General features: G+C 32.5%; 2 protein-coding genes across 3 annotated transcripts; both read right to left on the reverse strand.

The window, feature by feature from the left end:
* Positions 1–2,198: 2,198 nt before the first annotated feature.
* On the reverse strand, positions 2,199–5,379 carry LOC123204528 (phosphoserine phosphatase, chloroplastic-like). Of its 2 annotated transcripts, none has more exons than XM_044621241.1 (8): positions 5,222–5,379; positions 4,484–4,714; positions 4,091–4,223; positions 3,898–4,005; positions 3,360–3,453; positions 2,796–2,945; positions 2,663–2,716; positions 2,199–2,567 (listed from the first exon to the last, which is right to left on the reverse strand). In XM_044621241.1, the coding sequence occupies exons 2-8, from the start codon at positions 4,704–4,706 to the stop codon at positions 2,442–2,444; spliced, it is 888 nt and encodes a 295-aa protein (XP_044477176.1). In that variant the 5' UTR covers positions 4,707–4,714; positions 5,222–5,379; the 3' UTR covers positions 2,199–2,441. The 2 variants fall into 2 exon arrangements, with proteins under 2 accessions (XP_044477176.1, XP_044477175.1); XM_044621240.1 differs by having other exon boundaries at positions 5,219–5,378.
* Positions 5,380–6,712: 1,333 nt separating this feature from the next.
* On the reverse strand, positions 6,713–11,849 carry LOC123204529 (ATP synthase subunit gamma, mitochondrial). Its single transcript, XM_044621242.1, has 9 exons — positions 11,641–11,849; positions 10,773–10,816; positions 10,498–10,650; positions 9,247–9,360; positions 9,020–9,147; positions 8,608–8,730; positions 8,392–8,511; positions 7,233–7,354; positions 6,713–7,035 (listed from the first exon to the last, which is right to left on the reverse strand). Exons 1-9 carry the CDS (start codon positions 11,736–11,738, stop codon positions 6,966–6,968), a joined length of 972 nt encoding a protein of 323 aa, XP_044477177.1. The 5' UTR covers positions 11,739–11,849; the 3' UTR covers positions 6,713–6,965.
* Positions 11,850–14,874: the final 3,025 nt, after the last annotated feature.

A 14,874-nucleotide genomic window follows, 5' to 3' on the forward strand; every position in this document is an offset into this window, starting at 1 on the left:
TTAAACTTTGAAAAAAAATTTCTGGGAGGGAGGGATTGTGAGATTTTTAAATTAAGGACGAAAATGTAATAAAATTTTAGTTTTTAAATTTTTTTGTTAAATAACGGTTTTACCTGTAATTCTAATTGAGATTTTTAATATAAATTTACTCATAAGTGAGTATTTGAATTTTTAAAAGTTGAAGTATAAGACTTGAGTTTTCATTATACCTCGGGTGGGAGCAAATCTTTTGGCCCTGTGTATAAAACAAGTTGTTAAAAAAAAGTTAAGCGGTTATGAAGAAAAACATAAAATATTTGCTCAAATCATTTATTCGTATTATGAATTCGAATCAAACTAAATTATGCATTTGAGTTTTCTATTCAAATTATAAATTTAAGTCAAATTCGAGCTAAATTAAGTTAAATAATTTTTTATTTTAATGAAACTTGAAATAAACTATTTTTTATTCAAACTAAACTCAAACCAAGAGATATTTAGATTCGGTCTGATTTGTATCCACCCCTTCTTGGACAAATAGAATTACAATTACACACTCTTCATTCATATTTCAATTCAAGGTTTCACGAGATTCCCTGCCACCGCAAAGGTGATTACTAGAAACATACAAAATACGGGAAAACCATTAGGAGAACCGGAAGAATAGTGATGCAGGCAGGAGCCCGTTATGGCCTTATAACAAATTATACAGTTTGTATACGGTTAAAATAATTTCAGAGAAGAAAAGCTAGTCCAAGGAATCTATCAGATATTTGAAGTTGAACACCAGCCAAAAGAAACATGAAAATTAGCCAAGGGAGGAAACATGCCTAACAATTTTTAAGTTCAAGATTAAGAAGTTCAGATGAATTTGCTAACCTTGATAGAATATAGATTATAGAGTTAATTTCATTTATACCTTTAAAATTAAATAATTTAGGGTTCACGGTTAATAAAATTAGTGAAACATTAGAATTTCTAAGGTAAAGGCTTCGGTTCAAGTTTTTATAATATTTATAAAATCTTGACTTATCTAATGTAATGGTTATGAGTCTAATTATTGTGCCTCGAGTTTACCCATTTGTTTACTTGTTCAACAAATACGAGCGAGATTTTTGGTTATTAAAAAAAAAATTCACTTTAAAAAATAACTTGAGTGATAAAAAAAGAAACTTTATATATTAAAAGAACCTCGTATATAAGAGAACATGGGTTAAAAAAAAATCAAATACTGAATCTATCACTATTATTCTAAATAATTGGAGAAGAAACAATGGATCATTGATATGGTTTTAACTAATATGCAAAGAATAATCGAATAGATGTAATGTGAAATGAGTACTAATACGTATTAAAATAATATCGTTTTAGTTATTTTTTATTCGGTTATAATACTTAATTGAGTTTAAAACTTGGTTTGAGTTTAAATTTGAACTTGACTCGTTTCAAATAAGTTGAGTTCGAACAACTTTGAGATGAGTTCTAGCTTATATCCGTCATGCTTCAGCAATTTCTTTAAAAATCCGGGCAATTTCCTCCTTCCCCATCAATTCAACTCTGGTAACTTGTACAGCAAGCATCTTCTTGAACGATTCTTTCCCTTTTGTTTTTGCCAATGTTTCTGCTACAACTTCTGTAATCTCAGCCCTCACGAACTCACAAACATAAGGATCCAGATTCAAACTTGAAACCATATTTTTGATGTACACGGTTCTTGCAAGAGGAGAAGGAAAGTGTAGAGGAATGCTTAACACGAAGCGAAATTCTGGACTAGTTATGTCTTCAACAACAACATCAACGCCTTCATCAGATTGAAACTTTAGAATATATCTTTCCTTAATACGTACTTCAAAGAAGCCTGAAGGGTTTGAATCTGGGTTGGAATTGGTTGGCGTTCTAGAATTGGAATAGTAGAGCTTTGAAGCACAGTGAACTGCCATTAGAGACATTTTGATGAGGTGATGTTTCAGAAAGAAAGCTTGGTTTTACAACAAAAGAATGAAGCATGGATTCTGTTGAGCTTAAGAAGAAAGAATTTTGTTAACTTTTTCTCTGATTCTTTGGTAGGATTTCAAAGCAATCCTTCTGATTCTTTAAGTTTAACGCAATTAAACTGAACTTTTCAAGATCCACTAAGTTTATGATAATACAAAAGCAGACATATTTATCCCAGTATGAACATATAATTGGTAAGCCACCAAAGATAGAAAGTTTATCAATGAAGCTGAAAAGTTTACATTTTGTATTTACTGAGCAAACAGAATAGCAATTGCACACTCTTCACTCATATTTCAATTTGAGTTTTTACACAATCCTTAACACCGCAAAAGTGACTAGAAGAAACATAAATAATACACGAAAGCTATTAGGAGAACAGAAAAAATAGTAATGCAGGGGCCGCTATGGCCTTATAACAAATTATACAGTTTATATATAGTTAAAATAATTTCAGAGGAGACAAGCTAGTTCAAGGAATTTATCAAATCTTTGAAGTTGAATACCAGCCAATCCGCTTTTGCAGCTACAGCCGCACGAAGTTGAACAGCAGCATAACAAATAAATATGTCAGCGCCTCCCGGTTGACGAGCCTAAATATAAAAAGAAACAAAAAAATTAGCAAAGCGAGGAAACATGCCTAACAGTTTTAAGTTCAAAATTAAGAAGTTCAGATGAATTTGCTAACCTCAAGATCAGTAGCACCATCTCCAATCATGACTAGTGTCTTGTATCCATAAGCCTGAAAGAATCAAATATTATTAACTTTGCTAGCAACAAATTCAGTAACCAAACATGAACAACACAGCTATGAGACTGACTTTCTTAATTTGTTGCACTGCAATGGCTTTTCCACCACTCCTTGAAGTAGGCTCATTGTCATCAAAACCCAGAAATTCTCCAGAACTTTTGAACAGCAATTGATTAGCGAAAATATTATCAGGTGGAATCCCAAGGATTGATGCAACAGGCTTCAAAGAAAAGACTCAGTTAGTGAAAATGCTCAAAGAAAATGTCCCGTCAACATAGAATGTATATGCTATATAAAAGGTCCACCTATAGAAACCCAGGGTGTGTTACTTTACCATGCCAGCTTTAGAAGCATTGCAAAGAAGTTTTTTTCAAGTTTAGGTCTTCCTTATTTGACCAGCATTAGCAAATTGCTTGGGTTTTACCATCTTCATTAAGCTTTAGTATTTAATTCTACCAGAAGAGTTTTTCAAGTTTCAAAGATTCATCATCCAGCATTAACAATTACTACAAAGACTTTCTCTAACTTCATCTCAAATAAAATTTGTCTAGGAGCAACTAAAAGCAGAACAAATGACATTTCTGATGAATGTTCAACTGCAAAATAGACATTCATCCCATTATCAATTGCTTACATTGATCATTTGACGGAAGCCTCCAGAGATCAGATAAACATTGACATTATTAGCCTTCAGCTTCTTGACCAACTCATCAATGCCAGGGGAAAGTCTAAATATTGAAAAAAAAAAATAATACTTAGAACTATTGAACACTCATACGAAGCTACTAACATTCATTATGTTGCCACAAAGAGAAATAGAAAAAAAGACAAGCAAATTAATAGGTGTAATAAGAAACACAGAATCATGTGCAACTAAGTAAAGAATAGCTAAATAATATGATAAGTCGGTGGAGTTTAGGTTTGTCACCAATATTTCTAGAAAGCTTCATCTATTTGGATTCTAACTAATATGATAACTAGGTACTTGAGAACTAAAGGAATCTGGATTCTAACTCAAGTCTTCAACTGCAATGTAATATACAATGAACACATTCAACTTAATCAAGCTGAGCCTACCCAACATCTCTCAATGAAATCCATACCAACCCCCTGCCCCCAAGCCCAGAGCCAAAAAAAAAAAAGTTAACCAAGCTTATCAATACTAAACATACTTTGGCGGTCTCTTCTCAAGAAAATCTTGAACTTGTGATAATGAAGGTTTGAACAAAGAAAGTCTAGCAGCCAAAGCTTCCTCAAAAGGAACAGAGCCACCCATTGCCCTGCAAAATTAAAAATTGAAGTCAGTCTGAACAACCTAGAATAAAAGACATGAATCATCTTTAACAAACAAAAGGAACCACTAACCTTGCAGTCCATTCCGCAACAGCCTTTCCTGCTCCACAAAATTCTGCAAGTTCATCAATTCCTTCATCTAGGCATACGGTGCTATCCACATCGAAGCACACGGCATCAGCCTTTCTCCACAGCTCAAGAGCCTCTATATATTTAAGAAAGCAACCATCAATTAAAACAAAACTATCTTACAATATCAACCCCGACGATACAATTGTCTATTAAAATTTAAGGAATTAGAAACTCATACAGATAATATCAAAATGCTAAGCTTCTGGATGAGCAAAATTGGGTTTTTTGATGATTAATACTAAATTCCAAAACCATGCCATTCTTTTCTTTTATACTCAAACCATATATCATATAATTGAAATGTACGGTAAATATTTCATAACTGATGATAACCTTGGGAAGGCAGCGTGTTATTGAAGCGATCCAATGTTGAGGCTTCTACTGGTTGGTTCGAAGCAGCAATTGGAGAGAATGATTTAGGACGATTCATTACAGAAATTCGACCACTATTTGAATTATTAGTCAATTGCAATGAAAACGTGGGAAAGGAAAGACAGTTTTGTTGCCTATAATGAGGAGGAATTGGGGTAATACGTGAATGCACCAATCCTTCCATCAAAATATCTGCTTCCAATAAATCAAAAAATGAAAATGAAGAAATCTTCTATATGCAAATCATCAAATTAACACTATCCAATAAAAAATAAATCGCCTAAGAAAATCCAATTTTATAAACTGACACAAAGACTCATATAAAAAACAACACACAAGAAATAAAAACCAACAAGTAACACAAACATAACAATAAATCATAGAACTAAAAGCAATTAAAACCAACACTTGCTCTATATCTATAAGCAATGCTATAATCCACAAAAACACACATATCCTCTCTCTGAAAGCTCTGAAAGCCAAGGAAAAGATTAACAAAGGGACTGAAAAAGAAATAGTTTCAGTCATTCTAAGCCCTGAAAAGAACAACCCAGAAAGAAAATTCAATTCCAACGTTTTCTTACTAACCAAACAAACAGAAACATAACAAAAATGCTGTTAACTATAATTACATAAAGCTCGAAGGATGAGGAAAACTTAAAAATTTAGAAAAGAAAATAAGAAAAAGATCATTACCACTTCGTATGATAGCCAGGATCTGCGAGGTGTTGTTTGTTTAGATCTGTTTCTGCTATTTCTCGCAACTGAAGATTCGCTCTGTAGCTGCTGCTCCTCTTTTTGGTAGAACTTGCAAAGATCCTTCATCAGTGGAGAGTGATTATGGTAAGTAAAATAAAATTACCAAACGTCTCTCCCAGATTTTATTGACGCCGTGCAAATATTAAAAATTATTCAGTGGCCCCAAATATTCGTTATTTTTGCATATAAATCCATGGGGTTGGTGAGGTTAGATGAGGTTAACGAGGCGTTTTACTTTTTAGGTATTTGAGATATAAGCATGGTAGTTGAATTGTGAATTGTGTATAAAAAATTTAATTTTTTTGCATTATATGATACAATTTTTAAAAAATAAAATAATAAAATATTATTAAAAATAATAAAAACATTTAATTAACATGTCATATTTTTTAAAATATCACAAACATTAATAAAAATTTAAGATTTTTCATATACACCTTTATTATATTATCATTTTTAAAAAAAAAAATATTAATTTATATTAATAACATATATCATATTATATAATACATTCATTATATCATATTAATTCAACACACCCTATGATACATATCATTTTTTATTTATATTATATTATAACACAAGATTTTTATCATTTATCATAGAATACTTATAACTATAGATAAAGATAGCGTAAATTTTATATAGTCTCCTTTCGTTGCCTTTTTTTAAGTTTTTCTTTATAAGTAAATCTATTTTTATAACTTTTTGATTCCAAAAGACATAAATAATGCAATGCTTAATTTTATCTCTTGTTGATGCTATTTTTGAAATCAATTGAAAATATAGTAATTGTAAGTCTTATTCAAAATAGATTTCGATAATAATTATTAGAATTAATTAAGTAATCATGTATTATACCAGATCAAGAGAGAATCATAGAGACAAGAAACTCAACATTCAGTTTTTTCAACACAAGAAATAAAAAAAATTTCATAAAATTTCGGTAAACTGCATTTTTATGAGTAGAAAATGCGAGAAAAGGGAAAAGAAGATGGTGGGTTTTTTTTATTGCTTACCGAAAATGTGGTTTTGATTATGATTAGAGATGGCAATGAGTTGAACCGGATTTGAAACGGCCCATCATGTTTGCAGGTTGTGTTGGCTAAAGCCTGCTACAGTACAACCTTGCAGGCCAAGACCACCTGCAAATATTGCATACCCCAAGGGCCTCCTAAGCTGTGGCTTTGCAGGCCTTTCACGGAAACCCGTGTTCTTTTACGGGTCGACCAACTGAATGCAATACTTATTGATGCCTGAGATAAAACCTAATCTTAAATCAAGCACATAAACCCTTGCTAAAAGGATAAGGTTCTATTTTGTATGTCCATAACCCAGATCTAAGCTTAGCAGCATGGCATTATATGGGGGTAGTGGTAAAGTCCCCCACATCATAATTGAGGTAAAAGAAAGTGCCATCGAGACATTAACTTGCAAAATTGTTAAATGCTCAACCCCAAGCCATATCTTTCAATTTGTTGAGGCACAACCATTGCGAAAAAAAGAATCAATGGGAACAGCCACGAAATTAACATTTAATTCCCTAAATGAAATCTTTGACACCGGAGAGATTATTGGAGTAGCGCAAAAACATGGAATCAATACCACCATGAAGTTCAGATGAAGCCTTCACAAAGAACTTATTTTCTCACCATCAGATACCGAGCAGAATCGTTTCTACTATTTAACCTTCCAGTGCTGATGCCCCAGATATAATCTCAATCAATTCAGTGGTGATAGAAGCTTGACGAGTTCTGTTAAACAAATTTAAGTAGCATAGATCAACTATCAAATTTTCAGTTCTAACCCATAATATAAAAGTGAATAAAAGCTGAAGGATTCGGTTCTATTCCATAATATACAAGTGACTTAAAGTTACTGACTGCAGGTTAATAATCCTATTAACATATCAGAGAGTGAGCAAGAAAGAGATAAAGAGAGAGAGAGAGACCTGTTATAAGTAAGAGTGAGGCGATCAAGCATTTCACCAGCATTCCTGCTCGAGTTGTCCATAGCAGACATCCTTGCTCCTTGCTCACTGCAAGCATTCTCCAACACAGCATTGAACATGACCTAATGAAAAAGAAATTCTTGTTTAATTGGATAATCATGTTAAAGATGCTGTAGTAATACAACTAACCCTTTCGAAACTACAGAAAGAGAATCATTTCAAACGTGCACAAGCACAAACAGAATACAAGTTTTACTGCAGATTTTGCTGCTCAAAAATGTATAGTCTTAACTACAAACTTATTAGAAAGAATCAATTTTTCAAGCCCACCTCAGGCACAATTTGATAAACTGCTAGACATGACATCCACATATTCAAGCACTGTTCACCAATGTGTTTTTACATTCCACTTCGGGTTGTTTCAGTAGGTGGGAAAGGTTTTACCTTTATTACACTGGAAGAGTTTTTAGAAAGTTATTATTGGAAGAAAAATAAAGATAAAAAAGGCAAGAAAGGAAAATTTAATATTTGCCAGTACCAACTTGGATTGGAGCATGGGTTTAGTGTTAAACTTATAATTCATCAAGTGTCTAAACTCAAAATAGTCGAGAAGGGGCAGAACTTGATACCAATTAGTGTCAGAGAATTCTTGCCAAAACAATGCTACCTTGGAGAGATACTACTAATATCAAATAACTCCAGAATTCAATTTACAGCAGTATTGATTCCCATGATATGTCAAAATTCATAGAATCTGACCCCTAGAACCTAGCACTAGCAGTTAGATTCCTATAAAAAGTGCAATTGTTTCACAGAAATGCACCCTCTATAACTAAATTATCCATGATTGATCATAAAAGGTTAGTATTGCAGGAATTTCGACTAAGCCTCATTTGGATTTTGATCTTTGGATAGTGAAGCTCTAACTTGTTAAAATACTTCTGAAGCATGCCAAATCTCTAATCCCATGGATAACAACAGGGGGAATTATTTGATGGAAACAGTCGGTTAACTATACCACACAGTTCCATAAAAAACAAAGCTTAAAATAGAAAATGACAGCAGCAATACTATGAAAAACAACAGTTTCAATATTGACCACACATGATCATTCTATAGGAGGGACAGCTAAATTTATCATTGAACCAGCATTACTTACGCAAGAAAACTGGAACTCAGCCAGATTTTGAAGTATTTCACCCTTTGTTTCCCCACCTTCAATTTCATAAGCATCTAGGTCACCAATTTTGCCCCCAGATTCAGACTCTCTCTCCACAACCTGTATTAATTATCATAAAAAACAGCAAGAAAAGAAAAGCTGCATAAAATCATAAATAAATTAACCAGAAGTAGAATTTTTAGGGAACATAATCACCTCAGGAGATAAGACAGTTGCCACTGTCGGCAGAAATGAGACCACAGATTGAAACTTGTTGAAGACAATCCTCAAAGCATCAAACTCCACATTCTTTAAGATGTCATCAGCAAGAACAGAAACCTGTAAAGGGGAAAAAGTGATCAGAGCTTAGGATAAAGCATCAACAAAATGCTCTGGAATTGTGCAAACTAAATTAGCACTAACTAAATACGGTTAAGCATAGGGCCAAATTTGATGAGGATGGGAACCCTACCAACAATTACAGCATAGGCTTCAGTCAATGCATTAAAGAAAGATATGAAGCATATAACCAAAACCCGTATAAAGAGTCTTGCACAGCCAAAGTCAAAATTTGAAACATGGAATGATTCTTCACACATCATGTGAAAGTGAAAACACACTGACTAACCTGCGAATAATTCAGAGGATTCTTCTGCAACTCTGTTATTATGATCTCAATGTCCTTCTTTGAGTCACGCACTAATTGTGCTTTGGCCTTCTCTCCCAAGATAACAAATTTCGTTTCTTTTTCAGGACCTGCAGAGCAGAAAAAGATTTAACTTATAAAAAATACACTCATTAGTAATAAGAAACAAAAATCCACAAGAAAAGAATCCACCAACTTGAAAAATATACCAGAAGTCAACTTCTGCACAGCCTTGCTTATCTTGACTGATGTGGAGTTAATACCACCACACAGACCTTTGTCAGAAGAAATGGTCACAATAACATTCTTCTTAACATCAATACCTACAATTCAACAGTGAAGAAAAATATAAAGACCTCAAAACATAAAACAAATAAAGTAGTATAAAGAAAAAGAATAAATAAAATATTGGTGAGAAAAGATAAGAAAAACTATCAGCAAAGATGTTATAAATCACCAAGGTGAAAGAACTCTGAAGCATATAAACTTGTCACTTAAATCTCCAGAATATAATCAGCTTCAACTCTAATAGGGAGATAAAGAAATTGATATTGAAAATGACCTGACTAATCTATTCAAATTTTCTGGGAGAATTTATTCTAACCCATTCTGTTTGTCTATGCTGACAACTGAAATAAATGCTCTCCATCAACTCTTAATTACGTTGCACAGCCACCCTAAATTCGAATCTTAAGCCACCATCAAAGAGGCCCAACAAGAGCCTGCAAACTATGCCCAGGCGCACAGCCTAAAGTTCAAATAGCTGAACATGCAAATAGGACCATTCATTTTACAGATAACTCCAGAAGGCCACCACGACATGGCCATTCATAGAACACATCATCTAAAAGTAGTGTAGAGCCCCTAAAAAAGTGCTTCTTTCTTATAGATATCTGTATGAAGTTATATGAAATGAAACAAAGCATGAATTCAGTACCTAATATTAGAGGTGGATACGAACCAAGCTAAGCTCGAACACCCCTTGGCTCGAATTTGTCAAGTCAACATTAAGGGTGGTTCGAGTTTGGTTCAAATGAAAATGGTTCGGTTCGAGTTTGACTCGAATTTATGGTTCAAATTCATGACTTAAATATGAGACTCAGATTCGTGGTTTGAATTCGTGACTCATTAATAAAACAACGTTGTTCAATAATTATTTAACATAATTTGAACTGAGCCACGAGCCAAATTCGAACTGAATCAAGTCATCGATCCAACTTGTGAGCCAAACCAAACCGAACTCTCTATAACTTGAATTCCGCTTAGTTTTAAAGCAAGTTGAATCTCTTAACTCAAACTCGGTTCATATTCGAAGTAAACGAATTTGAACCAAGCCGGCTTTCGAGCTCGAACCAGCTCGGTTTTGGTCCAAACCTACCTAATATGTTGAGAACAAGTAAATAGTGACATCAGAACTTAACAAGAGACACATAAATAACAAAGTCTGGGAACAAACATACTGGGAGTGTCACCAAGAAGTGCAGTAAATGGCTGCCACAAGCCACGGGAATTTTCAGCTCTTGTTTGAATTGATCTTAACTTTGAGGCTGCAACCATCTTCATTGCCTTTGTAATTTTCTGAATATTCCTGACACTCTTCATCCGGTTTCTAACTGCATCAGTAATACAATAACAACTGTTAACAAAAATTATACAGGACTTGTTCTGCTGAATGCAGCGAAATGGACATTAAATTTGAGAACTACAACAATTAATAGCAAACATTGGGTCTTACCCACTTGAGTAGAAATATTTCGAACACCTGTAGGACCATCCTCCCTGCCCATTGAAACCAAATTGATAGCAATTCGCATAAAATAAAAAAATTAAAAAAACAGAGATAGAACCATTTGTTTAATACGGGAACACAGCATTCAAGAAATTTAACTAAGAAACAAAAACTCCTCATTTGACGCGTAAACTCAGACACTCCTAAAATTTAACTAAAACAAGATATATTCTATGCTTAATATTTTCAGCACAATTTCTTTCAGTCAGTGGTGTAGAAACATTTTGTTTAGCTACGTGTACAGCTCCTTGTCAATTCCAAGTACACCCATCATTCAGCACAATTTTCCATACATTATGATTCCTCTGCCATCAAAACTGAAAAGCACTTCTCAAAAAGAGCATAAATAAAAACTAAACTAAACTTGATTTTTTCGGCTCTCAAAAACAAAAACTCTCAATGCAAGAAAAACCACTCACTTATAATACAATACAATTTACGATAGTAGATTAAAAGCATCCGTTCCCAAAAACAAAAACAACAGAATACATAAAACTCATATTTATGTTACAAAACAGTATACAAAAAAAAAAACTTCAGCGTACCGAGATTTATACAACCTTTTATGAAAGGTCATACAACAGATTCTCATTTCATGCTTCTTTTTATTAATAAAAAGTAAATGAAGAAAAAAATTATATCTTTTTCCTCAATGTATAGCATAACTTCACCCAGAAAAGAAAAAACAAAAAACCTAAAACACGAAAGTATGAAGAACTTTCAGAATGCAGGTGAAAATTTTCAATTTATATAGAAATGAGATGAGAAGTAAATAGATATCGGAGATGAAGACATCGATCCAGTGAAATCATACTCAGAGATGAGAGAGGGTCGAAAAACAGAGATTGGACGCGGAGAGAGGAGAGGGGTGGCGAAACGCCGGCCTTCGCGTCTGAGAGCTGCCATCGCCATTTTGATGATGATTGGTTGCGTGAAACCCTAGATTAATATTCGACTGCTGTAGATCTCGAGCTCGGATTCAAGACTGGACTGGGCAATCGTGGGGGCTTGCACAATACAATTTGAGAGGAGATTGAGAGCACGGCGTCGTTTGGTTGCTAACTTAACGACGTCGTTTCATTAGAATTTTTCTATTTTGGCCTGTGAAGTTTCTTATTTTTGTTCTACCCAAACTTTATGTAAATCGTATCCACTCCCCCTGATTAGAGAGTTATTACTCATGCCTCCAAAATGTGGACACTTGAATAGAGTAAATTACATTTTCTTATGGAAGATTTGACCAAAAGAGTACTTCTTCACCTTAAATGACATAAATAACACGTTCGTTCTTAAAATCAATCTCAATTTAAAAAAATTAATAATATATAGATAAAATAATAATTTTATTATTTATAAATTCTGAAAATTTTGAAAATAATACTTTTACATATCAAACCAAATATTTTAAATATAATATTTTAATTTTTAAAAAGATTTAAAAACTTAAAAATTAATCTTTACAGCTCTTTGACAACCTTAGTAATCGGCACAACTCCTTCCCCATCATCAAGATCTTATTGTTGTTAGTCCCTATTACCTTCTCTTGCATCAATTTTAAGTTATCATCAATGATAACTTCCAATCAATCAACCAAGTAGTTAACGACAATCTTAAGTCAATCGATTGAGTTGTTAATGATTCGATAGACTGAATATTCTCACCAATGATACTCTGAAATCAAAAGAGGAAACCTATCACTAGTCTCTACCCAACAAATTGAAGGATAACAAGTGTATAAGATAATATCACTAACATTTTGAACCCACTGTTGCCAATCCCTCAAATTATGTCTGCCTCAATCTCAGGTGAATATTAAAAGTTAAAACAATAAAATTATATATATATATTTTTTATACACAATTGGATACACATAATATATCTTTATGTGATTAGATATTACTTTATCTTTATTACTCAATCACATGATAATACATTATTTGTGTATTTAATTATATATTCAAAAGTACGTACACATAGACCTAGCCACGGGTTGGTTTTGGCCAGTGAACCTGACCAAAACTGACCCGAATAAAATCGGAACTGGAACCGATAAATCCGGAACTGGATTGAACCAAAACCCAAACCGAAATTTAGCGGTTCGGTTTCGGTTTACTTAATTTTGAACTGTGAAACCGCCGGTTCACACCCGATTTATGAACCGACATGTAAACCGGCAGTTTACTGTGCTGAACAGAAAAATTTTGAATTTTTTTAAATTTATTAAAGAGCCAACGGTTCCTTGTGCAGGGAACCGTTGGCTTTGAAAAGAAAATTGTAGGGGACCAGAGCTTTTGTAGGGGAACTTGCAATTTTTAAAATCATTTTCACCCCCCCCCCCCCCCCCCCCCTATTTTTTAATTTTTTTCAAAAAAATATTTTCTTATATATATACCCATTCAAATTTCAATCTCTACACTCTCTCACTCAATCCTTCAAACTCTCATTCTCATTCTTTCAACTCTTAATACTCTTTCAATCTTTCAATTCAATCAAATTCTCTTAAATTTAATTAAATTCTTTCTTAATTTTCTATTAATTCCAATTTCTATTTTTTTTATACAATTCATAATTAATTATATAATTTATTTATATAATTAATTTTATTTATTATTTTATTGTTATCTTTCATAATTAATCATATAATTTATTTATATAATTAATTTTATTTATTATCAAAAAATGACAAGTAGTGAAAATTCTTCCTGTAATATGAGATTTGATCAATATTCACATATATCAAATATGAATGAAAATCAATTTATAAATGATTTTTCAACACAGGAAAGTGAAAATCAATATGTAGAGGTGGAGTAACATCAACAACAGATGGAGATGAAACAACACTCTAAAAAAATTTCTACATTCGATATTTTCAATATTCATTTCAAGAAAATACAAAAGAAATATGGTAATTTCGATGTTGTTTGCAATTATTGTAGACAAATTTATAAATTCAAACAAGGAGATAGAACAACAATTATTGTAGATATGCAAAGGTAAGAGAACTACGTAGGTTTTGATTCTTCTAAACCCCAAAAAAATACGTAGGAAGTTTAATTGAAAAATTAAGTCCAAGTCTTTCTTTTAATTTTCAATTATTGTAATTAATAATTTAAAAATTAAATCAAGATCATGTATTAGAATTGCCGGTTCAATGTCGGTTTCAAATTGGAACCATTGGTTCCAAACCGTGAACAAACCGTTCTATTACAGTTTCGATTCAGAGTCCTTAATTTTTCGAACCGTGAACTGCTGGTTCATGAACCGTGGCCAGGACTATGTACACATAACATAACATTACTCATAATAAAATGCATAAATAATAATTCTCTAGTAAAATTATATGCACTTAACGACGTCGTTTCATTAGAATTTTTCTATTTTGACCTGTGAAGTTTCTTATTTTTGTTCTACCCAAACTTTATGTAAATCGTACCCACTCCCCCTGATTAGAGAGTTATTACTCATGCCTCCAAAATGTGGACACTTGAATAGAGTAAATTACATTTTCTTATGGAAGATTTGACCAAAAGAGTACTTCTTCACCTTAAATGACATAAATAACACGTTTGTTCTTAAAATCAATCTCGATTTAAAAAAATTAATAATATGTAGATAAAATAATAATTTTATTATTTATAAATTCTGAAAATTTTGAAAATAATACTTTTACATATCAAACCAAATATTTTAAATATAATATTTTAATTTTTAAAAAGATTTAAAAACTTAAAAATTAATCTTTACAGTTCTTTGACAACCTTAGTAATCGGCACAACTCCTTCCCCATCATCAAGATCTTATTGTTGTTAGTCCCTATTACCTTCTCTTGCATCAATTTTAAGTTATCATCAATGATAACTTCCAATCAATCAACCAAGTAGTTAACAACAATCTTAAGTCAATCGATTGAGTTGTTAATGATTCGATAGACTGAATATTCTCACCAATGATACTCTGAAATCAAAAGAGGAAACCTATCACTAGTCTCTACGCAACAAATTGAAGGATAACAAGTGTATAAGATAATATCACTAAAATTTTGAAC

The sequence above is a fragment of the Mangifera indica genome, chromosome 20, assembly GCF_011075055.1.
Source record: "Mangifera indica cultivar Alphonso chromosome 20, CATAS_Mindica_2.1, whole genome shotgun sequence".
Lineage (NCBI taxonomy): Eukaryota > Viridiplantae > Streptophyta > Magnoliopsida > Sapindales > Anacardiaceae > Mangifera > Mangifera indica.